The 27,589-nt window shown below is 37.9% G+C and overlaps 3 protein-coding genes across 3 annotated transcripts; all 3 read right to left on the reverse strand.

Annotated features, from left to right (window-relative positions):
• Positions 1 to 45: 45 nt before the first annotated feature.
• On the reverse strand, positions 46 to 4,695 carry LOC107186013 (cysteine and histidine-rich protein 1 homolog). The gene is made up of 6 exons (XM_015573806.1): positions 4,447 to 4,695; positions 1,735 to 1,973; positions 1,460 to 1,671; positions 1,010 to 1,170; positions 718 to 920; positions 46 to 642 (listed from the first exon to the last, which is right to left on the reverse strand). Exons 1-6 carry the CDS (start codon positions 4,678 to 4,680, stop codon positions 615 to 617), a joined length of 1,077 nt encoding a protein of 358 aa, XP_015429292.1. The 5' UTR covers positions 4,681 to 4,695; the 3' UTR covers positions 46 to 614.
• Positions 4,696 to 6,985: 2,290 nt separating this feature from the next.
• LOC107186011 lies at positions 6,986 to 12,112 on the reverse strand. The gene is made up of 8 exons (XM_015573802.1): positions 11,640 to 12,112; positions 9,437 to 9,659; positions 8,646 to 8,782; positions 8,203 to 8,412; positions 7,936 to 8,118; positions 7,687 to 7,803; positions 7,411 to 7,612; positions 6,986 to 7,170 (listed from the first exon to the last, which is right to left on the reverse strand). The coding sequence occupies exons 1-8, from the start codon at positions 11,766 to 11,768 to the stop codon at positions 7,103 to 7,105; spliced, it is 1,269 nt and encodes a 422-aa protein (XP_015429288.1). The 5' UTR covers positions 11,769 to 12,112; the 3' UTR covers positions 6,986 to 7,102.
• Positions 12,113 to 17,810: 5,698 nt separating this feature from the next.
• LOC107185936 lies at positions 17,811 to 18,509 on the reverse strand. The gene is made up of 3 exons (XM_015573713.1): positions 18,234 to 18,509; positions 17,962 to 18,149; positions 17,811 to 17,869 (listed from the first exon to the last, which is right to left on the reverse strand). Exons 1-3 carry the CDS (start codon positions 18,341 to 18,343, stop codon positions 17,811 to 17,813), a joined length of 357 nt encoding a protein of 118 aa, XP_015429199.1. The 5' UTR covers positions 18,344 to 18,509.
• Positions 18,510 to 27,589: the final 9,080 nt, after the last annotated feature.

The following is a 27,589-nucleotide window of genomic DNA, read 5'->3' on the forward strand; positions in this document are numbered from 1 at the left end:
TTACATTCGAACGGCAAGGTTATTAGTCATAATTATAATAAATTTATTTAAATTTCTTCTATTACAATGTGTCGAGTCAAGACATTACATGAACGACGTTAATAATTTGTATACAAACAAAAAGAGTCTACAATAGGCATTGGTCGACAGGCATGTGGATTAAATAGATATCCGACTGATTGCACAGCTACATGAAAAATGTAATCTTTTTGTTAGCGCAAACTACTATCGAAGGACACAATTTAATACACCTGTTTGACGACAGCGATCTACATAAAGCTTGCGTGTGTCTTCTTGGCTCGAAGGAACAGCACAATGTACAAACAAATTTTGAATGGAACCCAAAGTATTTTTTCTCCTTCGAGTAATCTGCATGTTACTTTGCTATAAATTTGTGCCTCGCTAGTTCCTCGTATTAACACAGTGTACATTTCCAGTGTATATGCGTGTATAGACTACGGCAGAATTAGCATCTTCAATTTTATTATCGTTACGATTATCGCTACTATCATTGATTATAAATCTCTGTGATCTCGTATCGCTGTTAAATCTAAAAATGTTGTGTCAATAAATCATTTGCCATAAATCTTCACAACGACAATCACTGCGGGAAACTACTTTGATGCCAGGAACATTATAAGTCTGGAAGAAAAGATACGTATTTAAGCAGTTCCGGCTTCTTGAGGCCAGATGGTTAAGTAAGTAAGAAAATTTTACCTGAAACTAATAGCTCTCGCAGCAAGAAGTCTATTGCACTCTGCTGTGTCAGGTAAAGGTAAAGGTAAATAAGGACTTTCGTTTTCTTGGTCGGTGAATTCGAATCTGTGAATTCTTGGTTGTACTTTCATGTCTCCAAACGGTCCTTTCAATATCAGATAGTGAAGCGGCATTGGATACGTTGTTTTTGTTTTCAATATCAGCTACAAAGTACATTAACAATGTTCATGACTGTATTGTAGTCACAATATAAAACCACCGAGCTTCTAAAAGATGTTGAATCCTTACGTACTTGATAGGTCATGTCTCTTTCCGAGCTTTGAGTAGGATCACGCTGACTATTGTTGATCCGAGCTTTTACGACCCATTGATTATTAAACGCCGTAAAACGAGAGGTTTCATAAAAAAGTTTATGAACGAACTCGTCCGTACGATACGGCTTCATTTGTAAATCTATAAACGACGAAATTCTACAGATAGATTACACACTTCGTATACCCCTATATCACTCTGTTACAAGAATGCCAGCGAAAAACGTTTGAGCAAAAGAATGTATGAAAGTCTGAGTAATTAAAACTAACATAAGTGTCGGATGAAAAGGAACTGACCCTGCTGCTGCTACACAAAGCAGACAAAAAAAAAGATGTGGCAAACAGTTCCGCTATATTGAAGGTAATGTACGATATCGTTTTAGTTAAATGAGAGTTTTGAAGGCCTTAATGCATGAGAAACGGATACAGACCGTTGAATGTGATTTTCTCGTAGGACAAAAGATCAAAGACATTGTCATACAGCCTACGTTCCTCGAGAGTACGAGCGTCGATATCACGTAGCGCATCCATAACGTCCAGCCCTGACCGATGCGGATGAACGCATTGTGCTTCATGCTCTGGACGTTCATGATTCGGTCCACGCCAAGGACATCCGATTCTACTGTACTTGCAGCTGGATATCCTACATACGGATCAGAAACGATATCAATAATACAGTCCGCTTATGTTTACAGCCTTTGATTACCTTTCTTCGCACATTGTCTCTTCATGGCGTTCCAACGAGTTTCGTGGAAACTCCTTGGCGCAATACTGACATTCTGCTGGTAACTCAGACACAGCTTTCTCAACTGCCAGATTTCGAGACGGAGATGTTCTGCTGATCTCGATTCTGCAGTTGGGACATGTTGCCATTTCATCTCTCAGCCTGGCATCTGCGAGGACATGAGTGAAGCAACCGGCACACATCAAGTGTCCATTTGTACACTGTGAACATTGTTGCAGTATGTATTACTAGCATTCTTGGCTTCGAGCTTCTTAGAAAACATAAGCCTAGCTTTGTTGCACATCTTATCAACCCTAGGTATATTTCTCATAAAGTATGCACAACTGTATGCAAAATGTAATTCCTCTCTTTGCGTTCACAAAACAGTGCAGAATTTTTATTTTGCACAAGTTACCATACTATACTCGTTTTTAATGAACATATGCAATTCTTTCAATAATATTGACAGAACTAGAATAACAAAACTAATGTCATGTATATTACCATGATTTGGGTGTTTTTCTAAACCTGAAACACAAAATTGTAGTAATGCTGTTAATAAGTTTAATAATCATTCGTAACAACCAACCAGTAGATTTAAAAGAATGGTGAATGCCATCATTAATGCTGCCAATATTGATAATAGTAAGGAAGAGAAAAGGATAATGATGCATGGGATAAGTGAAAAAGGGTTTCATATGCGAAATAACTAACTAATAACCTTTAAGAATATTTATTTTGTTTAATCGCTTTTCAACTATACATGTTATACAGATTGTCTAGAAATACGCTTTCTCTCTCTCACTCTCACTCTCTCACTGTTAATTATAAGAGATGAACATCAATTTCGCATGGATCTACAATAACTTTTCCTAGTAACTAGACTTTGGATATTTTTTCCATTTAGATTATTTCTTACAATAAAGACAATTGTTTGTAATAGAAAGATACCATTACCAATATAAATACTAAAACCTGGGAAGATTTGGTACCTTAAATATCTCTTCACATGTCTAACTGATTTTATTGGAAAGCAACAAGAATGAAGTGGAGATTTGAATTACTTGTGCACACTCACAAAAATCAACTCTTTTATGTACTGTCTACAAGTTCACAAATGTATAAATACAACTTGTGCCCTATGGTAAATGAAAACTGGTATGGTATACGCTAGAAGTGCACTGAACAACTTACAGGTAGATTTCTCTATTATGATGGAATAAACGCAACATTCCTCCCGTTGTTTTACATTTAATGGAGACACAAAATATAGAATACATTACATATGTATTTCAGTTAATAAAATTTAAGAGGGGAACAACTGAGAAATAAAAGTAACAGCTTAGATAGAATGGAATGCTACAAATTTAATGATAAAGGAATTTCTTTAAATAAATATTACTAAAAAATCCGATCATTGTTTGAGCATGCATACATACAATAATTCTCTCTGGTTCATTTCTCTATATGGTTGATTTACATATATTTCAAAGATTCGCATGATTATACATTCTAATGAGAATTACTTCACATGCATGCATAAACAGACTGTATTGTAAATGTGACCTGGTTCTTTTTACAATACAAACATTATGAAGAAGTTGAGTGGTATATTTCAAAAATATACTTTAAAAATTTCTTTTGTAAAGCATACTATATATGAGAATGTATTTTTATTTTAAGTTAAGAACTCTGAATTTCTTAAATACATTCAACAACATAAGATACTCATTAAAGTTAGTATTCATATTAAACAAAATTGAATATTCCTTTGTAAATATTTTCACTAAAAGAACATATAGGTACCTACCTGCATTTATATTATTACTATCTTAAAAGAAACAATATCAATAATGAATATGTACACATATCTTTTTCTTTTCTTTAAATTTCTCTAAGATACTTATATGAATACAATTAAAACTTATCTCCTTGTAACACTAGAAAAATAAAAGGACAAACTATTTAAAAATCATGTTGTAACTGTAAAGAGAAAAGAAAGATAAGAAAAATGGGCAGAGTGAGAGAGAAAGAATTCAACATAGAAACACATTATTAATAACCATTGTTAATTGATAAAAAATTCAACTTAATTATAATATGATCCAAATTTGTACTCAATCATAGTACAGGATAGTATATCATAATTCGATTGCAGATTTTTATGCCAATTCATACCCTAATTGAGTAATTTTCAAAAATAGGGAACACAGAAATTGCATTTTATGAAAGATTTCAATATAACGAAAATAATATAAGAGATATTTTAAATAAGTGCATACGATCTGCAATCAGGTATTTTCACGCGGAATGTGTTCGCCTATATATAAATTTCAATGTCAAGATTTACCACTGTCAAAGAGTAACAGTCGAAAACAACAAAAGACAACAGCAAACGGGGGATCGTTGAGGAATTATGATGATGCACAGTGTGCAATCCATTTTATGTAATAACTTGTCTATACGTGTATTATATTTATATGTACGTGTCCGCAACAGAACAACGAGAAAGTAGCTCATCGACCTCGGATGAAAATGTCGGATGGAAAGGGACCATCGTCGTAACAATGGACATGATCACTAGGAATTCCCGATAGACAGAGCGTTCATTCGTAAATTATCGTTCAATCGAATTGACATTTAACGAATGATGGAAAATAAATGATCAGGGTGAAGGATAATTTATAGACTTACCTGGTAGACGGCTGCCTTGGGCAGATCGAGGCAAACTGCGCAACAGAGGATGCCGCCCAGACGATGCTCCAACTTTTGCTCGGTTTTCCCATCGTTCCGCGACGCTTTACGACGCTTTTTGTCTGGTTCGAGGAAATCTTCGATTTTCTCGAGATCATCGCGAATTGGAGTGGCCGTCGGGGCTTGCTCCGTAACGCTACTCGATGATGCAGCTTCGTTGCTTGGGTCCGCCATATTGATTGTTTTGATTTTTCCTCAGTACCAGCGTGAGATATGCGCAGATGTCAAACGCAGCGCTACGCAATAGTTACCCAGCGGGGGCAACAACGACATAACACTTGTTTACAATTTTATTGAACTGGTGATGCCTCGTTCCGGTTTACGAGCCCGAATGCTTATCAATTTCCATAATCTTCTATTATTTCCGCGCATATCACGTAAAAAGACATGTTCCATTTGCTGGCCAGCGGATACATGACGGGTCTCGCGTTGAAATTCGAACATTAGCAGGACCTGGTTCACCGTTACCTTTTTGTGCTCATCAAGGTATAACAAAAGTTATTTTTTAAAATTACTTTTACTAATGTAATCTTTGCTTTAGGACTTATTTCCCGGTTTTTCTTCTCGTTATAGTTATGATTAAACTGTATATACTTTATGCGCTTATAGCATACTCGAATGTACAAAGGACAATATAGAGACTGTCAGCACAATTAATTTATTTTTAATTTCATAAAACCATTGATACAGCAAATCTGTTGTTGCATATTTCTTGTTTTCAAAAATTGATTTATAAGAATTTAAATTCAAACGGTCGTCCATTCAGAGTACTTGAAAGGTGATTAGTAGTCAAATGAACGTCCCTCGATCTCATCATCAATTTAATTTGTGGTTATACAAATTCTGGAATAATTTGTACGACGTTGATCGAAAAAGTGACGATTAATTATTTTAAAATCAGATGTATTAATTTAATTCGAATGTAATAATGACAGATCACTGACTTCAATTTTCAACGGTTTTTCTGACAAGATGGCCACTCAAGACCCCGCCAAAGTTAGAAGTTCCTCGTTCTAGTTGGTTTAAAGTGGTATTGGAAGATTACACGAGTGTTAAAAGTGGTTGTTATTACAGCTAAATATACAAAAGTTTGCGAATACCGTTAATAACGATAATGCTACGCCTATCCTCGCTTTTGAATTACAAAATGCTACTGGACCACATGTGTCGACTACAGGTAAGAGAAAGAGAACTGGATAATTAAATTTGAACATTCTTTATTCACACGCTGACTGTGCCATTCTTTTTATTTCTTCACTTCGCAATCCCCATTTATAAATTCATATAATTTCATGTAATATTCTTCTCGTAGTCCGTTGATTAATACCCATAATCGCTGCCCTTGTTTCCCCTGCAAATACAATTTTTCATTTCTCGCTAGAATGGACGTACGTTTTTTTTAAATATATCCGTAATAGCTACAATTCACTCGACGATTACACTCGTAACCGTTATATAACATATTCAAGCAAAAGACATAGAAAAAATCAATGTGCATCCTTTACTTATATAATGCAACCAATATTAGAGCATATCTAAATGATAATCATGCTAATTATGAACCTCTTACGGAATACAGTAGATTTGAATTCAATTATACAATTCCCACTTTCCTTCCATACATAATGTGTCTTCAAAAATACATTTAGCCGAAGAAACTGAAAAATATGGTTTAATTCCACCACTAAATGCTACAGTCAAGGTCCTCTCAAACCCATTTATGTTTTTTTTATTCTTTTCCTAATATCTGACACTTGACACTGAGATAAGAGACTCTGAAACAACCTTGACTTCTCTTAACGATGTTCACTTTCTTCAGTTCCATGTATTTTTCAAAGTACATCCATGTGTACATTGTGATAGATCAATCTGCACAGGAGGACAAAGAAATCAAAACGTATTTCGTTGTCTTTCAGTGAAAAAAAAAAAGAAAGCAATATGGAAAAAGAATTTCACTTGAGAACTCAAGCTTCATATAACTGTCCTACGAATAAAGATGAAAAGTAAGTTCCATGATTTCAAATTTAGCAAAAATCTGGTTTTTCCTCTAACGTTACCAGGACGTTTTGGCAAATTCGTGGACTACAAGTGTGCTACAAATGGTAGAAGAGTAGAAAAAATTTGTCGCGATTACACATCGGGCGAGCCTCGAACGACGCGAAATTTCGTCTTTGTAAAGGGACAAGTGTAAACGCTCTTTGTACTTTTCGATGGTATATCTGAAACATTCAGGTAGTTTCATACAGCCGTGGCATCCTCCGACTAGCATTCATTTCTCGAAAATACACGCTTCAAATACACAGTATTCGATTTCAGTGTTGGTAGATCAACGTATACGTTATTGCTCGTTATAAGTAGCGTTCCCTAGGTCATGTTCGGTCGCATACACGCGCTTTCGCCGAATAATCGTGTCGATTATTTGGATGGAAAGTGAGTAACATGATCCAGGGTATAAATATTTTACCTTTCTATATACATGGAATTTTCAACATACTTAATTTATTTGTATTTACAAATACACACTTCCTGGTACTTTGGAAACAGAACCACTGTAACTGTACAAAGCGAAACTTCGTCCATTTACCGCTGGAATATATTACGGGGTTCCTATTGAACGTTTCTGTTTATCCGGCAATGGTTTCCTCGCAGATATATCATCCAAGGCTGCAGAATAAAATAAAATCTTAGTATTATTTAGCATAAGATTCCGACTTCTCGATTGAAAGAACTTCATTATCCGTAACACGTATGGTTTCATATGATCTGTTTCAGGACAGCGCACACTAAGGACAAAGTGTACTTAGTACCTCCGTAAGCGTGATCGATGTCTGTCTTTTAACGGAGAAGTTAAATATTTGTTCACTCGTCTGACCAACCAGACATTTACTTTTCGAATTAACTCACCTAACCCACTACGAATCTGTTCAGTCGTCGTGTCTCCAACGATCGATTCTTTCAAATCCTTTGCGTTGTGCGGTTTCGGTCCCTGTATGTCTGGTATTCCAGCTAGCATTACGCTCGTCGAATTCCTTAGGGTGCCATACGATTGTTCCAAATGCTTCACCCTGTCGTTGAGATCTGCGTGAACTACGTAAATCTCGGCGACCTGTACAGTTTGCCATCGATTAGAATATGTACCAAAATACCTGACAGAACGATAGTATTGGAACTAGCACGCACTTGATCGTTCAATTTTTTAACAGAAGCTAAGACAGTGGTCTTGACGCACTCCGTCTCCAGAGATATCACCTTCATGCTAACGTTCTGTGAGGTCTCCTGAAGCAACACCAGGGTTTCCTGAAAAAAATTAACAATTCTCAAATGTCTTACTATCTTTCAGAACATTTGTTACTTTTCTGTTCTAACATATGCCATAAATGTTTCGACACATTAGTTCAGGCACGTTGCTGTAGATCGCTTAATATTTACATGATCTTTCTTTTGATCCTCCGCGACCCACTGCACCGCTCTTGTCAGGCTTTCGTTCACGTGAATCAAATTGGTCGTCAAACGTAATATGGCCGCGTTCAGTTCATCAGTTCTTATCTTCGTTTCGTTCGTGGTCACGATTTGAGGTCTCTGGGTGACGTTGGACATCTCTGTTATAGCGTTCTGCAATGCAAGAGAAGAGAAGTCATTCACTGGAAATGTATTTATTGAAAGAAACATTTACGGGTGTATGGTTTCCAGATCGACCTTGATGCTGGTGATATTCTGCTGCATAGTGGTCTGAGCATCTTGCACCCTCGCGTTCGACTCCTTTAGGGACTTCACCGTGGCGCTTAGGTCTTGTATTTGGCTGCCAAACGACACCACACTACTCGAAAGTGCCTTCAAGTCCGTGGGTTCGAGCCCAGCTTTGAACCACTCCTCTACCCGATGCAGGTCACGTTGGATAACGGCTAACTGAAAGTCGAGTCAGCGTCTTTAGATTTGATCATTTGTTTTCTTTTTGTATAAAGTATTTTACAAGAAGCGTTTTCTCTACACAGAAGTATACAAAAGTGGATTTAACGTCCCCTATGTACAGCATTCCGTGGATTTAACGTCCCCATTGTTGATACTATGATATGATGTCTGCAGTGATGCGAGTATAAAGACTAAACAAATCGAGCATTCAATGACATAGGGAATCTTACCTGTGTAGTAAAATTATTGACTTGAAGCTTGAGATCGGATAACTGAGAGAAGATAATGGTCTGGTTGTTCTGGAGGTCTCTCGATAGAGAGTGGCATTTCTGTAGAGCGTCTGGTACTCCTTCGTTACCGGCTATCACTGCAACATACAAGAAGATTTTCTTATAAAACGATAAAACGAGTGAACCATAAAGATGACTAGGATCTTAAACAAGCATCAAAATATTCGATAATCTCTTTGAATTGTATGCTTTTCTTAACCGGTAATATCTCCATGCTTTATTAAATTCACTAGATTTTAACTGAGGTCCTGAGAATGAACATGCCTCGAACCTGGGCGAAATTTGTGTTAAAAGTTTGTATTCGATTAGAGTATGCACTCTGCTAACAGTTTCCAGTCGACTCTGCATCAAAATCGAAATAGGTTTGGATCATTCTCAGTCCTAGAGGCTCAGTCATTCGACAGTAAACAATTAATCAAGATGTTCGTAATCTAATTGTTAATACATCGGGCTCACGATCTTCGCTGGTAAGCGTGTTGAAAACGCGGAAATCGGCGCCTTGTAAGCAGATTACCTAATGATCTTACAAGTATTTGTGAACGGTAAAGTGGCATAAACGGCTAAAAAAAGACAAAGACACAACGTTGATCGTTTGCCCGTGTACGCGCGTATCTATTCTGGAACTCATAACGAGGAATCGATTTCAATTTCTTCTTTTTTTTTTTTTTTCATTTCATTCGTGCCGATAAAACTTCTCTTTTCGACCACAGAGACAGATTCGATGTGAATACCTTGGTCCAGTTCGGTCCGAAGTGCAGTGAGTTGCTGACGAACATCGATGAACAGCCAAATTAAACTAGCGGTTGCTAATACAGAGGCGCAAGCCAGAAAGGCACTACAAGCTTTAAAAAATCCGGGACAACCTCGACTTCGTCTGCCTCTGCATTTGCGGCCATTTCTAGTCGATACATTCCAGTATTCCGATCGTTCGTCGCTGCTATCTGATAGTAACTCCTAAAAATTTAGGCAAACGTAAGTGTCGGACCCCTCTTCTTTCATCGACGCTTAAGATCAATTTTATGTTTTAATCTCTTTCAGTCGCGATGTTAGTGCGTTACACACGGTTGTAATGTATAAAATGCTTCTCGAAACGAAACGGATTAATAGGGCCGGGGGATTACACGATTAAAAAGGAACTAAATAGGCGAATTAACTGTTTCTGTTAATTAATATCGACCGTTCTTCGAGAGAGCACCGTTTATTCTTCGATCTCTAATAATAGTAAATACCCTTTTTCGACAAATAGGACTAAAAATAACTCGATCATTTGGTTTTTTTGTTTAAATAAACATATGGTTCTAATTAGTACAAAACCTGTCATTTACGAAAGTAAAAGTTTCTCAAGACTATTAACGTCATATAAATTCGTAGTATATGTCTATTAAGTTAGTGTAAGACAACAGAAAAATTAAATACAATAGGACCCCCATAAAAGCTTATGGTTTCCGGCCTGTCCGTGAACTTTTACGGTAAACTCCGATTACTGCTAGCCACCGTCAAAATATTCTTTAGTGAAGATTGTATACATATACCGCGATATTTGCATTGTCCATGCAATGGTTCCTTTAAAGAATATTTCCTCGGAGGTCAACAGCCAATCGAGAATCCAGCTTTCAGAGTTCCACTTGAAAAGGGATCCTTTTTTTAAAACCATTTATCCAACCCACAACACCCCCCAGAACATTGTTTACAAACATTACTTCAGGGGTATATATGTATACGTGAAAAGGGACCTGGGTTTGGGTCAGTCGTAATCATACAGAATTAATTTACGACACGTTCTTGGTATACACAAATATTATTTTTCTCGAATATTTCAGGGGCACACCGGTTCATCTTCGTCGGTCTGTTCAGTGCGAATCCAGGTGGAATAAGAAGAGGAACGCAGCGCTTCGGAAGCAGAAAAATTCTGGGACTTCACGTGGGAGACATTACTGCTCTCGACTGTGCTACCAAGTAAGTGGTATTTTAAGAAACTATATATTAGGTGTACAAATTAATTCGTGACCTCCTGCAATTAATTATTGACTCAAAACCACCATCATTTTTTCGAGAAGGTATTGATTAAGTAACCGCCTGAGAAATGGCGTTTATGTGTAGAATGAGGAATATTTTCCAGACTAGACTGTATTTTCTTTTTTTTGTAAATAAATAACAAATCTATGACAAGAAGACCACGAATTAATCTCTACACCTAATAATAGCCTTTTTTTGTCATCGTTGATATTTCTGGAAAAACTATAATCGTCTGAAACTCACTGCTTGTGCATATTCTGCACTTCATACATTACAACCTGAAGTCCATACGCGATTTAAAAAAAGGGTGGGAAAAAGCTGTTTCATATGAAACGATTTGTATAAAACGATAAAAAAAAACTATTTTTCTAGAACATACACCACCGTACATAAGTATTTGGACACTCGTACCAGAGAGTACGTAGAATACACGGTACCATTTCGAAGTAAATATTTCGATCTCTAACAGGCCGATATACGGTTACCGAATTCAGGAGTACGGACATCTGTAGCAATAAACAGGTACCACTACGACACAAAAGAAAACAAACTAGGTTCTGAAAGGTACTAAATTCTGAAACAACTAAAAACCGTAGAGTGCTAACAATACAGAAAAAGCCACTTTTGCAACCGTAGAATAATATATCTTAATAATTCCATAATGCCAATAATTAACACACCAATAATCGATCAGTGTCGATTGCATTTCGGACATAAGTTTCACGTTATTATATCCGTTAAAAGGTTGTTGTTTCAGGTCCCACCGTGTGTCCAAAATACTCATGGCCGGTGGTAGGTAGATGATGATCGTCGATCCGACCGGAGGGGGTGATGGGAAACGGGGGATGAGTGAACCGTAGTAATACGCGTGTTCCACGTGGGGTCAATCGATAAAGGGGGAGTGTACGAGATACGTACTTGGGAGCTACGCTTTCCGGAACTCCGGCGGGAGACAGTGTGTGGGGGCGCGAGCGCGTCGAGCTCCTTCCGTTTCTTCATCTTTTTCGTCGGTTGACGAAGAGGCACCGTCACCGCGACCGAGTCCATCTCAAGCAACACCGGGCCGCCTATCTTCGCGAACGGTGCTCCCGGCCCGGTCGTTCGTGGCGAGAACCCTTCTCCGATCGTGTATCGGTCTCTCCCCTCGCCCTTCTTTTTCCGGGAGCAGCCCTAGCACTGTCGTGCACTGTCGCCTACTGTTCGAGGCCCGTGTACACCCGGCAGGTTCATTTCCGCGGTCGAAAAACGGCCACTTCTCGCCACCCTTCTCATTTACGTCACCGATACGCGGGTATCACCGGCGGCCCCCCCAACTCGTCAACGATTTCCGCGGCCACATATACACACACTTTCGCCGTTTCCTCTTGTTCACATGGCTCCGGTATTATCGGTTTCTCACTAAAACGGTAGAGCTACGTTAAACACGCCCCCGTTAGACGATACGATCTATCGTACAACTAATTGTACAACCTAGGTAGGTTCGACCGTCTGAACGAGAGCGTTTGTGGCGCGGGCGTGTGACTTGTGGACAATACACGACAGGCTAAAAATCTGTCATCCTAACCGTCTGGCCAACAACCTGACTTGTACGATAAATCGTATCATGTATGGGAGCCTGGGGATCAGGCGTTTGAGAGGTTAAGGATGGAACTGGACTGATTCTCTTTGGGCGTTGATTGCTTGGATTATAGAAGATAGTATGAAGGTGCCTGAACTATGGCTACAAGTTACACTCCTGAGGGTATTTTGAATCGACGATAAGATGGTATACTTAACGAGGATGTAAATTGAAGCACTTGATGAAGGTCTGGCGTAGTAGGAGTTTACAGAAAATCAAGATTGCAGTCTTAGGAGGATATGATCGTGGTCGGGCAAAGTTTTAGCTTAAGGTTGATTCTGTTTATGACCGTGCTGGGTTTAGTATCTCTCACTATTTCGCTACCGTTGAGCACATCTGAGCGATGAGCTTAATTTAAACCGCTTGAAGTATCTAGAGGATCGAACTATTTAAAGTACCCGGATGATCGCAATCTGTGGTAGATACTTTAATAAATTTAACCCAGAAATACAATCTTATGAGACGCCCACTCGGATTACCTGATGCGAAAATCCCATCTCTTCATTGTATTCTCCACTACACTGAGCAATCAAACTCTCCTACTGAGTCTTTAGAATTTAACACACCTTCCTCGATCGAACAGCTCAATGATTAAGCCTTAATCTGATCTTCACTTATCATAGTATGCGATCGACATTAAGTTGGATAGTCCACTCCTAGATGAACTCCAATGAAGCAACGTCACCGAAACATATTCGAAAATCAAACACGCCCTTTATTTAGTTTTATTCGAAACTAGATATGTCACTCGGAATGAAAATAGAAAACAATCCTCGTTATAATCTTATCGCCGCAGTAAACTCCGGACTGCAAAAGGTTCCGCCAAACGTACCTCGATGTTAATACTGTTCATGTTTCAGTTAACCAGACTACTCGCTGAAAGATATAGGTACTTAAACAAAAAAAAAAATAACGGTAACAAGCAGTGATAACGCGGCTCCTACGATTCCAGTCGATTCAAGTGTATGACCATAAGTTGTTCAAGGTGGTCGAGGCGTTCTGATAAGGAGAAAGAGGGAGTTGGATGATACTCGAGCGAGCACTACTACAAGAATACCAGAAGCGTGTGGGTGTCGCAGACAAAAAACCAAAACAGAATCAGACCCGTTGCAATCTGTCTATATAGACGATTTCGATACCGATTCCTTCAGACGTTCCACGTGACACAAATCTTTTCGCGGAGTCGTACTGTCTCGAGATTGCAAAACAAGAGGAGAGAATCACTGTCAAGGCCGCGGAACCGAGTTCGAAGAGACGACGAGCGTGAATGTTCGCCACGAAAACGCGTCACGAAACGAGCTTGGTCGCGAAACGGCACGCAACTGGGGCTCTTATCAATCGTCCGACCGACACCTGACAACACGCTACAGGTAGCGCGCGCTGTTTCACGCGCAACGCATCGTTCTTCCTTCCTTCTCGGTATATTTTTTTTTTCTTGTTACTGTGTAACTAACGCAAACGATTCGGAGACACAGGCAGCTTGAACGCGCGTGACTACGTAGGCTGAAGGAAGTGCACAAGTGTGCGTATATACTCGTGGCAAACAATGCTGTCGAGGCAGTGGCGATCATTGTCCTGGGATTAACAGCTCGACTGTTTCTGTGAACCCTGCGTGATCAGCAAACCCTTTGATACCTGCGCGTTTTCACTGAGTTTACGCGGAGCTGTGTCAGTGCGGAATCATTGTTGGATTTTTAGTAGCAAATACGTGACGACTAGTTTTAGCGATCAGCGGGTTTGCTTCTGTTTTTATAACAAATTGTTCGTAATCTAAATAGTTCGAAGGTCCCATTGATATTCTTCCTTTTTTTTTATAATGTTCACACAAGATGGCAATTCATTTCTTGATGATGTGTCATCGTTTAGAGGGCACTCTGTAGTTGCTCACGTAATACACGCGAAAGTCTTGGGAACAATCGTTAGTCTTTCATTCGAATCCAATGGATCGTTTGCACCAATTCAATATTCAATGACAGTGTACAAGATTGATTAAAAGTATCGTGTTTTCAAATTTCGGCTGTTATTGGACCATATAAAATTTGTTTGTACCGTAACGAAACGGTACCGAATTTCCTGATTGAAAATAAAGGAGGAATACTATCGACTCACGAGTCTGATGCCCCTAATTGCTTTGTACCGCGCAGTAATAACGATAAAACAGCTAGTTTACAAAGCAAATTTGTGCGTGTTATCGTATTTGTCCCGTTGTTTCCGCCGAAGAAAAATACATTTTGACCTAGAACCGATCGTCGAAGAGAAATAGGGGCGACGATAAGGTATGATGTCTGTTTCAATTTAAAAAGACTTAATCGTTTCGAGACACCGAGTATCGTCAATAAAGGGGATTACACCGGCGTCAGTGTCAACATGGCTGCAGGTTTGATAAGATATCGGAATTGAAAACAATACGAAATTCACGGGAACGCTGTTGCTGCGCGTTCGATATGAGTTTTCATTGAAAGAGAAGATTCCAATTAATTGTCGTCGACCATTTCTTCGACGTACTATGAACCCCTTGCCCTACGATTTTCCTGACATCTACGGGTCTTCAAAATTACTTTATCGTTACTAGTTCCTCAGAAACAAAAGAACTGTATACTTATCAGAAGTGTACGTTTATCATGAATGTTGAATATGAATACCAACAAAATAGTATTTCATTTCGACTCAAAGAAAACTAATAACATTCATGTTTGTTGGATCCCATACTGAAACCGTCACCACGAGTTGGACTCGATATTATAAGGCAAGGCGTTGTTTACTAAAAATCGAGAACGACGTTGCGAAATGAACTTGATGGATAGCAACATCGATGCAATATTTTTTCCCCCGATTTTGACGTCTCACTGTGCTCTCGATACAGTAACGTAATCCCTGACAGAAATGATTGCTGGATTACCGAGCTGGTCGTTCTTAATCGCGATCTCTATGATGACGAAGTTATTTCTCGTATGTTACGTGAATATCCAGTTGTAACTGAATTTTCTTTTAAACAGAAACTCTTTGCTCAATTTGAATGTTAATGGTCGGTTTTTGTTAATCGTCGGTTATATACGTGTGATCATAAAATCCGACATAGAATCCTTTTTATATTTCTTTTGAACACAAAAAATGATCTTGCATTGGACATTCTGTATATTTCACGCGTGCATCGGTATTCGCGGTAACTGTTTTTCTCCGCTTTAATCTCGTTCGCGTTATTAATTTTAATAAGCCATCGACGATTTCCGCGTAAATCAATGTGATTACATTTTTTTTTGTCAAATTGACCTGTATAATTAGAAGACTTGTAAATCAGTCGTGAGGCTATAAATACGCAGCAGTTATGAAGTATTGAAATATTAAAAAGGAATAAACTTTTATAATCATACAGAGGTTAACTGACAATAATTGATCTTCAATAGCAATCCTTCTCAAATTACACGTTACAATATAACAACTACCATGGATTAAATTTCGGTAACTATTTTCTCCCTAATTACTCAATCAACAAAACTGACTTGGCCTACCACGGTTAAATATCTTTAAAGCAAGGTATTCTAATTACAATACACAAGAAAGTGGAACTTATTCATTTCCAAAACAAATTCCGTTAGGAGATGTATTTTAAAAACATTGTCTTCCACCTGACACAGTCGTTTAACATCAGTCAATTCACATAAAAAAAAAATAACACATCGAAGTAACCACTCACGAAATGCAATCACAGACTAGGGTTGATTTCCCGGTTGACGTAACCACAGTTCCCCCCCAAAAGCAAATTATTTACCACACTTTGTATTACTGAAGAACAAAGGAGAAATTCCCGCACATCGAGCAACCCTTTCCGCATCTCCACCCCTTCACACCGGCTATCGTTCCGTACAACTTTGTGGAACAAAAACAGATAAGAGGGTGTTTTTTTACGAAAACGGAAAAATAAGTCGAAAATCATTATCGTGTCACTATCATACAAACATCGTATTCCCTAATTTTTACTAACGTTTACCTAACGTTGTAGCTCTCCTAAATTAATTTCAAAAGAATATGAATTCTTATTGGAAACAGAATATCTTTTGCAGTAAGAAGTGATTATATTTGTATCGGCAAGTGTATATTGTATTACAATACTTTAAGATAACGATACAGCAAAATAATTAACCCAGCAGGGCCATTTAGACTGGTTTGAGCCCGGTCATCAACAAAGGGTATTAAGTCAGTAAATATTTGTCCAATACTATGGTATCCAACTTCCTTTTGAATGAACTTCTCTATAACCTAAACTTTGCAAATTTTTCAGTTATTAAAGGAAACAATCCTAGGCCCCTTACTTGGGCCAGTTCCACAAGTGAGCCTACTGTTTACGATCTCATTTGATTTGCTATATTGTTACCTCCAAGTGTATAACGGCAGTCCATTAGGGACACTTTTACGTGTTCCTTATGCTCGGCTGATCGGGAATCGATGGCTAAAAACCGTGCACACCTGTCGGCCACCGAACAGTTAATCGACGACGGTCTTCGTGCATGCGGAACTTGACCCAAGTCGAGGGTAAATTATATACAACGATCGATTGGTGTCCTCGACGAGGACGCGAAACGTGTCTATTATCGAGCGAGAAACACACGGGAACCGAATTTACACGGGACGTCGGGATCGGGGTGTCGTGGATTTTTTTTTTGATCAGCGTGTCGTCTTTTTGACGTGTTTTACAACGAGAACAGAGAACACGGACACCGTCGTCTGAGCTTTTACTGCGTTCCACTCGCGGCGTGCGCCAGATATCGACTGAACGGGGGTTGGTACGCGGCCGAGACATGCGGGCTATCTACTGCTAGGGGTTCCCGTGATTCATTGAGCATAAAGTAGTGGAATAGAATGAATTATTGACGAGTGAATGTTATCCTGAAGATAATAGGTATTCAATCTTCCTAAATTATAAAGGCTAAAAAAGTGTTATCGTGTGTGTGTACTACATTGAAATTCGTTTAAATTACCCGGAATTCGGTTATCGATAAAAACATCGAGAATGCGATAACTTGATAATATTGTGTGAACGATCGAGTTCGAGAAACGCCGATAAGTAATCGGAACGATCGAGAATACGAACTATCGTTATTATGCAATTAATCGAATTTTGAATTTAAAATTGCATTCGTCTTAGAATTATATTATTTTCGAATTTTATGTAGTATATAAAGCGGTCGAATTTATTGATGTAGATATCCTACTACATTTCCATACATAGACCTGACAGATTCAAAATATTCTATTTATAACGCAGTTAGCGATACCGGAAATATATACTTATATATTGAAGGTTCAAGGATGTTGTATCTATTTTAGTTTGATCGCACGAAATGTACAAACGTTTAGCTTTTTATACAATAATAGTTTCTTATTACTTACCACTGAATATAAAATAAAAATCAGCAAATGTACTAAATAAACGTTTACTTTTAAATATAGATATATTTTTTGTCATAATGTTATTAAATTCGTCCTGTTATTAGTTCCAGAATAAAAATAGCGCAAATCGAGTTGGATGCCTCTTTTTCAATAAATCAAAGAAAACAACAGATGCAAGCTAATGTTAATTTGTCTTAACACTACAAACATACATAGTCGTAGTAATCTATTTACCTGATTTTATAGAAATGTCCATTCTTTTAAGTTCCCCATATAAAACGACAGCCAGCCAGGACAATGCTATCAACCAGAACGTAATTAATAATGCTGTCAACCACAATGATATAATTCTCAAATCAGACTTTTCACAGCCACAGGTATAGCCCTCCTTCATTTTGACAGTATTTCCTCTTCTATGTTTCCTTTAATGTAAAGTAAGTTTTTTTTAAGTGATTTTGACTAATATCAAGCAGATGAAACTATGATACAAATAAAATAAGAATTACCGTTTTACTTTTTTCTTCTTAGGTGTAAGCACTAAATCTGATACGTCAGTATCGCTATCCGACAGCAAATCGAGAAGATTTATGGTTTCTTTGTTATTCGAATTGTTCATTTTGATCGAGGACGCATAGCATGAGCAACGAAGTGGACAGAATGACAGAAAAACGTTTTGACGGCCAGTTTAATAACATAACCTCTTCACTGGATTCGTCAGATATCGAGGGGAAGTACTTTCCCGATAGCTATCTAATTTATGCTTTATATACATCGATCACATATTACACGAACTGGCTAAAATATTTGTCGTGATCCTCCCATAGTATTGCTTTGATACGGTTGTGATTGAATAGCCTTCTTTTTTACACCTTCTGTGACATAACCTATCTTGTCGCATACTTACACAGCACGTTATATTTCACGCGTGTTGCGACCTCTAACGGGAATAATGCAAACGAAAAAATGCATCGTAAATGCGAATTTCTTTTTTACTTTTTATTTACACAATACATATGTATCTTTTTAATTATTCTGTGAGCTATCTATTCCTGCTTTTACATTCAACATGAAACTAAATCTACCTATTTCTTTGTAAAAACTTTTCCTTTGCTACATATGTTCTGTCTGCCAGTCATTTATTAGACAGAAAAAATGTCTACATAATTCATTGTTTAGAATTGTCCTTACATGTATATATCATTTTTGATGTAAAAAAAGATATAAGTAGAATTTTTGTTACAAATTCTGTTCGTATAATTGAATGCTTATCTAATCCATTTTTGCTGTGACTCAGGATTTTTACGCAATTTAGTACGTTCATCCCTGGTGTTATGCAACCCAACTTACAGCTCCGTTAGCGGGTTCCCCTAGTGCAGAGTCAAAAACAATTTAAAATAACTATTTGACTATGTGATATAAAATTTGATGAGACCACGGCTTTAACAAAAATTAACAAGTTTCCGATTTTAATTCTACCTTAGTAAATTTCTTAATCAGTGATATAAATTAACCTTCAATTCGGTTGTTCATAAATCAGTCTATGAGAATGGAAATTTGCACAAGCATGCAAACGCAATATAATAATTATAGTATAATAGACAGAAAAAAATAAGAAATAGAAACAGTTTTTACGATTTCGAAGCGTTTACCCGTTCTTAGTGGAAGAGATTTGGGATTAAAACGGCGACGGGTCGAAAGGATAGTCCTTCTAATGCATTAATTAGCGTGCGCAGCACGTTACGACGCTTTCCATTGTAGACGGCATCACATCCGGTAGAAGTTCGGTCAAAAATTACGTGTACAGCATACGATTCGTTGGAAATTTATAAAAATCCTCGTCGTTACTTTTCACACCGAGTTCTCCAGTCTGAACGAACAATGTCCAATTACTGAAAAATAAATTCCTTTAATTTTAACAGAAGAGTTTTCCATAACGATTAACATCATCAGAATGCAATTCGAATACACATGATACGCGTTACATTTCCGATCTGTTTTGTGTTGCCCTTCCAGCTTTCGTATTTGATCTATGAAAATTGATCTATAAAATGAAACGAAGCTTGATGAATGTTTAGTCGGAACAGGGACGTGCAGTTCTCACACGGTGTGAGTAGCAATGGCAAAGATTTGCTAATTATAGAGAATTTTATCATGACAACATACCGGTTCCTTATCTTTAGAGTTCTTTCCGCTGTAGTTCTATAACGGAGTTCGTCGACGTGATGGTCAAATACAGTACGCACTATCGAGGATACCGAAGCTTGCGTGGATGTCTGGACGTTCTGCTGGCTGGATGTGACACAGCCGAATTTTCGAAAACATCAGCTATGCCGACATCTTGCCTTCGGGGCGCCCAGGTGAATGCAAGTGATTGTGAAAAATAATCAATTATTTATTCTCCTTAGACATCCAACGAATCTTCTTTTAAAAATTGAAGACTGTTGCTGGAAAGCTTGAAAGACACAACTGAGTAAATGGAATTTATCTCGATGATCACAGTACTAAGGAAGACGAAAAAAGCACGGAAAGTCACCAACATAGATATATAAGAAATATTCTACGGAATCACGTTAAGAATCCAAGATAAAACAATAGTGATACATATTTGTCGATTTTTGCATCGAATGTTACTCACACTGATTGCGGACGGTAAACTCTTTCCGTCTGAAACTTCAAAGAAATTGGACAACCATGTAGAAACGTACCATAAATATCTCCAAAATGGAAACTATTCTCCTTTAATGTTCTTCGCGGAGCTGTTATTCCGTGTCACCGAACGTTTCTGAACTAACGGAAAGTCGTAGATCGGACGAGTAACTCGAAAGACACCTGTACGAGGATGGAGGCTCGCCAAATAACTGATTGCGTGGGCGTCACGGCACCGAAGACATCGGTGAACGACGCCGGATGTGGAGAAGAGCGGACCAGCCACTCGAGAGGGGATGAAGGCTCCCCTGGTTTCTTGTTCCATTGGTTGGGGACCGATTCCGTTCGCTTCTTACCTCTTCTTCTCGCCACCTCGAGTCGCTTTCTGTTCTTCCCGGTCTTCGTATTGTCGGTTTTAACGCGTTACCACCTTCCGGTCGGTGAGGCGTTAATGAGAATCCTTCCATCCTGGCACATAACACCTGTTTAGTCTCGGTGTAAACTATAGCACGCGCGCTAACGATTGATTCTGGCGGTCCAGTTGATATCTCTGAAATAGAAATTATAATTTGGATCGTACAGACTAATTGTGTTCGTAATTTTTCCTTGAAAAGTATCCCCTTGCCTTACGATTTGTTTGACGACTGTACTCTCAAGCATTCCGTTATCGCTAATAATTTCCCAGATACAAAAGGAATTTTATTCTCAGGGCAAGTGTAACATTTACTCTAAATCTGAAATATTAATATCAATTTAAAAGAGTTTCACTTCGATTCAAAGAAAATAAATAGTACAATATACATATTTATTAAATCCAGTTCGAAATCGTCACCACGTGTCTGGCTCGATGTTATAAGGCAAGGGGTTAACATTAATAGTACCCGATTAGTATCAAACCCGGGCAAGTTAAGCGAGATCATACCCTAAATAAACACCGGAATCATATCGGACCAGCTGCAATTATTGATTCTATCTCTTCTAATTTTACGTTGGGCCAGATGGGGCATTGCTCACAGAATTCAGGTTCTGACACTCTTTTTAACGGTAAATTTTCGAGATTATAATAGTAAACGCCCAGAGGTGTTTGAACCGCGTACGAACCGGAAGTGGGACGTTTGGCAGTGGTCGAAAAAGTCTACTCACACGAAAATAGAAAGCGTCCACACGGCCAAAAGGCCCGGGCGGGCACGCTCCGAAGGAACCCCCCAAGTCTCCGTGACTTCCGGTTCTCGGTAGCCAGCGCGACATAGAGCGCGCGTGCGTGTATCCGACGCTGACCGGATATGGCGAAGAACCGACTGACAAAATCGTGCGACGAACAGCCGCCGTCGTTGTCGTGTCCCAGCGAGCTTTTCATGCGAATCACGCGTTCCCCTGTACCAAATACCAACCTCTCGGACCGGTGACATCATACTCATCGTACACTCGTACCTATACCTTGCGCGTACGTAGTGAACGTGGACACGCGTATTATACACAGCCGGCTACCAGCGTACCAAGTTGTTTTCGATCTACACGAGTCTGACCTTTTCCTTCGGCGATCAATATGTATACCCATCAGTCGTGGAGTTTAAAACATGCAATTATTACTATAATTAGGTAATTCTGTAAACTCGTTTACCAAGCGATAGTATATATGTATATATATCTGGACCCCAGAGCCAGAGTGTATTAAGTCGATTTTTTAAAAAGACGACATTTTACATGTTTCCTGTATTCAAATATTTCAACTCTTTCCGATGGTAAAAATTATTTCGTTCTAAGTCATCTAGTTTTTAATTTAGGTACGAACAGTCTAAAAATAATGTTAAGTTCATATTTTTAAAACAGTGTATAATTCATCACGTGGGGGAATAATGCAGAGTTCACCATTTTTACATATAGAGACTTGTCTTAAATCCATTCAATAGTTCGAAGGTACGTTGTCATTGTTTCTCGTTTAATTCTTATCGAACGATTCCAAAGTTACAAGGTTTTTGCACCTTTGATTTGCTCTCCTCTAAAGCTTGAAAAGTGTGACTTAATATACTAGTGTGGCTCTGGGGTCCAGATATGTAAAAGTGGAGAACTTTACATTAATTCCTCTATGGGATGGCTTTGCACCGTTTTAAAAATATGAACTTAATATCATTTTTAGACCAAAAAAGTGGACTTTAATAGACTTTGATTCTGGGGTCGAGATATATACATTGTAAAATTGTATTTGTTATTTCTCGTCCGACACAAACGTTATGTAATTGGAATTCTTGAAAATGGAACTAAACGGAATAAGTGGAAGAAGAAGGTAACGTGTGTCCATCGCGGCAGACGTGTTAAAATGAGGAAGGGTGTAAGGGATGGAGAGATAAAAGAAAACGATGACGGATTAGTAAACAGAACGACGAACGTACGCGGAGAAAGTCCCCGCGGGGCGCTACCGTTTTCTTCCTTCTCTTCCACGGCGATTTTGTATATTCACGTGACGAGCGTAGCCATCGGCGTAGGAGGGAGAAAAAAAACCATGGTGGAATAATTGATCAGTAAGCGGGACACGTACGCGCGGTTGCATACACGGGAACCGTAGAAACGCACACTTACACGAGGAACCAGGAGGAACAGGCGTGTATGCATTGCCGCCGGTACGCGCACCGTTCATCCGGTTCAGGATATTTGGATGCCTAATTTCGTTCTGCGCGAGGAAAATGGATCGACGGGAAGCACGCAAAATGGGCACGCGGAGTGACTTGGTTGACTTGACGTCAGAGATGCCGGACAGTTATTCGTCTGGATGGAAAAAACAGCGAATAATGAATCGAAAAAGGACACGTTTAGTTATTCGATTGATTTACCGAGATAGAATCAAAATCAGATGTATGTTGATTGGTAAAAAGTTTTGGATCGAATTGAAAATAAATTAGAAATAGTATCTGACTCGGAAAGGTCATCGAACGGATAATAAAATGATTTTGAAATTAAGATTCTTCATAGACGTGTGTAGCATTGAAAATGTACGAGACTAGGTCTCTGGGTTCGAGACTCTCAAGTGTAATTCACGTGACCGTATATACGGTACCTATTGATTTCTTTACAGACCGATTCTTTTATAATTTACCAACTAATCACTTAATATCGTGGGTGGTAATTGATCGGTTTCGTGTTGAATGATGCCAAAGAGTTCAAAGTGTGCCCTATATCGCAGAATATTGGCACGCTACCCTTAAATGAAAGAGAGAAATGAACGAAAGGCATAACGAAGCAGGAATTTCGCGAGAAGTAGGCCGTGCAAATGAGGTAGTCTCTGTAACGTAAAAAAGTCCGCCGGTTGCTAATTGAAGAACAAACGGGTACAGTTCAACGCGGGGATTTGTTTAAAAAAAAAAACGTCCAAGCAACGATAAAGTAGGATGAAATCCATATAGCGAAAAAAACCGAATAATCGAGAAGTAACACTTAACATCAATTTTATCGATGTTAGAAAATAAATCGGCAAGTAGTTCTTTGTTGTATATACATTGTTAAAAATTAAATTAATGATTGTTGTTTTCGAAGACACGCACACGGTAATTTCGGTGTCTCACCGTAGGTACGTCGATAATTAAAAAATAATAATTAACTCCCGTTCAGAAGCGAACGATAACGAGTCTCACCTGGCAGTTCCTCGACCAACCAACCATTTTACAGTCGATTCATAATTACACGATACTTTAATTAACAAGCTCCCGGCGGAATTAACGCTTGAATGATTAAATTTGTTAAAACTATTCTTCTGATACGACGTGACTTTAACGTATATAGGCCTCGAAATGATTAATAATTATATCGATATAATAAATACTACTTAAACATCTCAGTCTTCGATATTCATTCAGATGGTCCAGATTTAGGACGTCGCACGATTCTTTATCACGGTTCATTCGTTTCCTCCTGAATTTTCGCCCCAAAAAATAGATTACTCCAATTATTCTACACAGCATATATCGATACCCAAACATCGATTACCTGTTATTTCGTCCACGTCAAGATTCCTCCAACTCATCCAGTCCCATTGTTTTATGCTTGAACAGTTACTGAACACCTCAGCGCCCAGTCCAAATTCGTACGTTTCGCTGAAACTATCGCTCCGTGTAACTCACGAAACAGGTGTTATCAGGCGTCCACGTCGATCGTTATCGTTCCCCACGGTTTTTCGAAAATCCCGATCGCGCTTCTAGATCGACAATTTCCATTAAGATAATCTCGAGGAATCGTATTCGCTTAACAAGGCAACAAGGAAAAGAAAAAGAAAAAAAAAGCGGCCTCGATCGTTTCAGATCGGGTCACCTCGTTTTTATCTCTGGGCTAATATTATGCTTATCGCGTAACCGTGACTGATAAAACTATCTGGATCGCGTCTTGGGCGGTTGTTGCCAACGCGTTACCGAAATCGACGACGGCACTTCCGGTTTTCGGCGGGACGGTCAAATGTGTCCATCCGGAGAACCCGTACCTCGAGCCACGAAGACCACGATCCGTTTGCAGATCAGTGTCGCGCGACACGAAAGCCGGCGGCTCGCTTTAACCAGGAAATCGTTCTCGTCTTACAGGATGCCAGCGCGTCAATATTGACACATTTCTTACGAAACAAAACGGGGCAGTGGAACGAAGTACGAAAGAACAATTGGATATTCGATCTCGCAAAAGCTGGGATATCACGGACGGGTCACGATTACGCGCGAGATCATATGATTCTCCAATGAAGTTTTTCGCGTGGCTTGAAAATACATTTAAACGGGTTCGCGATTGAGGAAAGATTTAGAGAAATTTTCGATTGAGACTGCCCAGATAGCACACAGACGGCTTAATGACGGTTTAAAGGCGTCTCAGACCTAAAATAGCCGTAAAATGGACGTCTTCAAGGCGTTATGTGCTATCTGAGTCGTCGGACCTACGCTGTTTCTTCGACATCGCTGTGGTAATTCTTTGAGGATTTAAATGTCAAAAATAGTATCTTATACCTTGAACCCTAGTCTACAAAGACTATACTGTTATAATAGGAATCAAAAATTGACTTTGAGGATTGCATCTGATGTAATGGCATCAGGAACTATTTTCTGTTTCTTTTACTTTACTTCCAAGAGATAACAATTGATGACTGTTGCATTGTAATAATGCACTATTTAAAATTCGTGAATTTTCAGTATTGTCTTTTTTTAACGTTGCGTTTGGTAGAGCACTTTGTGGTTTTTTTCTTCATTCCGTACGTTCATCAAAATCTAAGCCAGTTCGATAATAGGACTCGCCCAGTTTTCATGTAATCAATCAGAATCGGAAACAGGAAATTGATTTGATCGAACAATGAACGACAGTAAACGTCATGTAACTATGTATACACAGAACATCGTAACTGTAGTTTCGAGAAGATTCTTTTTATCTAGGTAAATCCTTATCTAGTGTTGCAGTCGAATTATAACTGATAGATTTGATAAAGTGAATCCATTTAATTAAGTATATTTTAGCGTAGTACAATGTAGATCAAGAGACAGAAAAAATACGATTTTTTCAACTCTCTTTATTTTTCACTTGTATTTACTTGCTTGTTAACAAGAACTAAAAAACAATGTCATTAATACATGACAGTTATTTTAACTCAATTAAGTGGAACTTGCAATCTGTATCATTTGGTAAAAGCAGATGAAATCTAATAACAAAATCTATTTTCATATATTAATCAAATACAATAATACAATAGCATTTCACCCGTCGTACATCCGTAACCGTATAAACCGAAACACCATAAAAATAAGATAATACAGTAGATAAAACTTAATGTCTATTTGAACACTTAACATTGTGCAGCGTTATTAAGTAGAACAGTAAAATATTGTGCAATGAAAGTTTCTTTATCAGCCATGTTGTGACATGGTCGACGAAGAATTTAATGAATAACGTAATTACAAGTAATCAAACAGGAATGAAAATGTGAATGAAATTTTGAAGATTCAAACTAAGAACTGATACAGTTCTGAATTAAGTTGCAATTTAAACTTCTTAAATTCTAGTATCTAATATAAAATTCTCTGATTAACAGAACATAATATATAAACTTTGTTAAATACATTTTTCTTTTATATATATAAAACTGTTAATTTCTATCAATACGTTAAGACTTACTCGTAACTACAAAATTGGCTATCAATATTGGCAAAAATTGCTTATTGTTAGATTTTAAACGCGTATCGCTTAGTAAATGCTACAACTGCTCTTTAATCAGAGATATTTGTTTAAAACGGTACAATATCTTTCATTGATATCATATCAGAACTGAATTATACATAATTAGTGAATAAAATGATGTGACAATTGCATACATTCATTGGTATCATAAGTGAACAACTATAAATACAGATAAAGTTTAAGACTATTTCAGTCTGTTTAAAGCAACTACCACAAGAGAAAATTAATCGAAACATCAAAAACTGAACTTTCACTCGTGTATAGTCATATTTAAAACGCAGATTAACAAAAATGATTAAGAACTCTTTAACAAATATTGTACATCAAACTCTATAAAATCGTCAAACATATGTAACCCGTCCAAAAAAAACACATTTATGCAATAACTGTACAGCTTAGTAACAGGAAATAAATACTAAAATAAATTAAATTAAAAAAGATATCTTCTTACAGCAAAGTAGACTGTTACATTTGTGCTTTTGAAGATTGTATCTTTTATCACATTCGACCATTAAACGAGAAGGATCGTGTAAAAAATATTCCTTAATAGAGATTATAAAGTAAAGAAATAGTCATACTGCAACAGCTCAGCGGAATTTAAAATGTTAAACTCCATTTCTTACCACTATTACAGATTCATTCGTCTGTAATAATAATGTTAATTTTCTAGCATTTAAAAATTAAATGTAGCAGTAATTACTCTAAGGCATATAATTGATATGCTACCATCGTCATATTTCTTTATAACCAGTAATATAATTACTGAAGTATCAATTTTATAAGACCATTATTACTTTTGTACCAATCTCATTGAAATCAGCATCCTAAACCTACCCCAATAATATACTAGTAAAAAATTTTATATAAATAGAATGACAAATGGCCCATTCTTCAAATAGTTTCTTTTAATGCTGATCGATGTTTCTCACTAAATTGCGACTTCGAGAAGTTAACTTGTATATAATATGGTAGTTCTCTAAATATTAAGCTTATAAATCGCATTGTTATGTATACATATGTCTTT

This window comes from Dufourea novaeangliae, unplaced genomic scaffold (genome assembly GCF_001272555.1).
Source record: "Dufourea novaeangliae isolate 0120121106 unplaced genomic scaffold, ASM127255v1 scaffold54, whole genome shotgun sequence".
Taxonomy (NCBI): Eukaryota; Metazoa; Arthropoda; class Insecta; order Hymenoptera; family Halictidae; genus Dufourea; species Dufourea novaeangliae.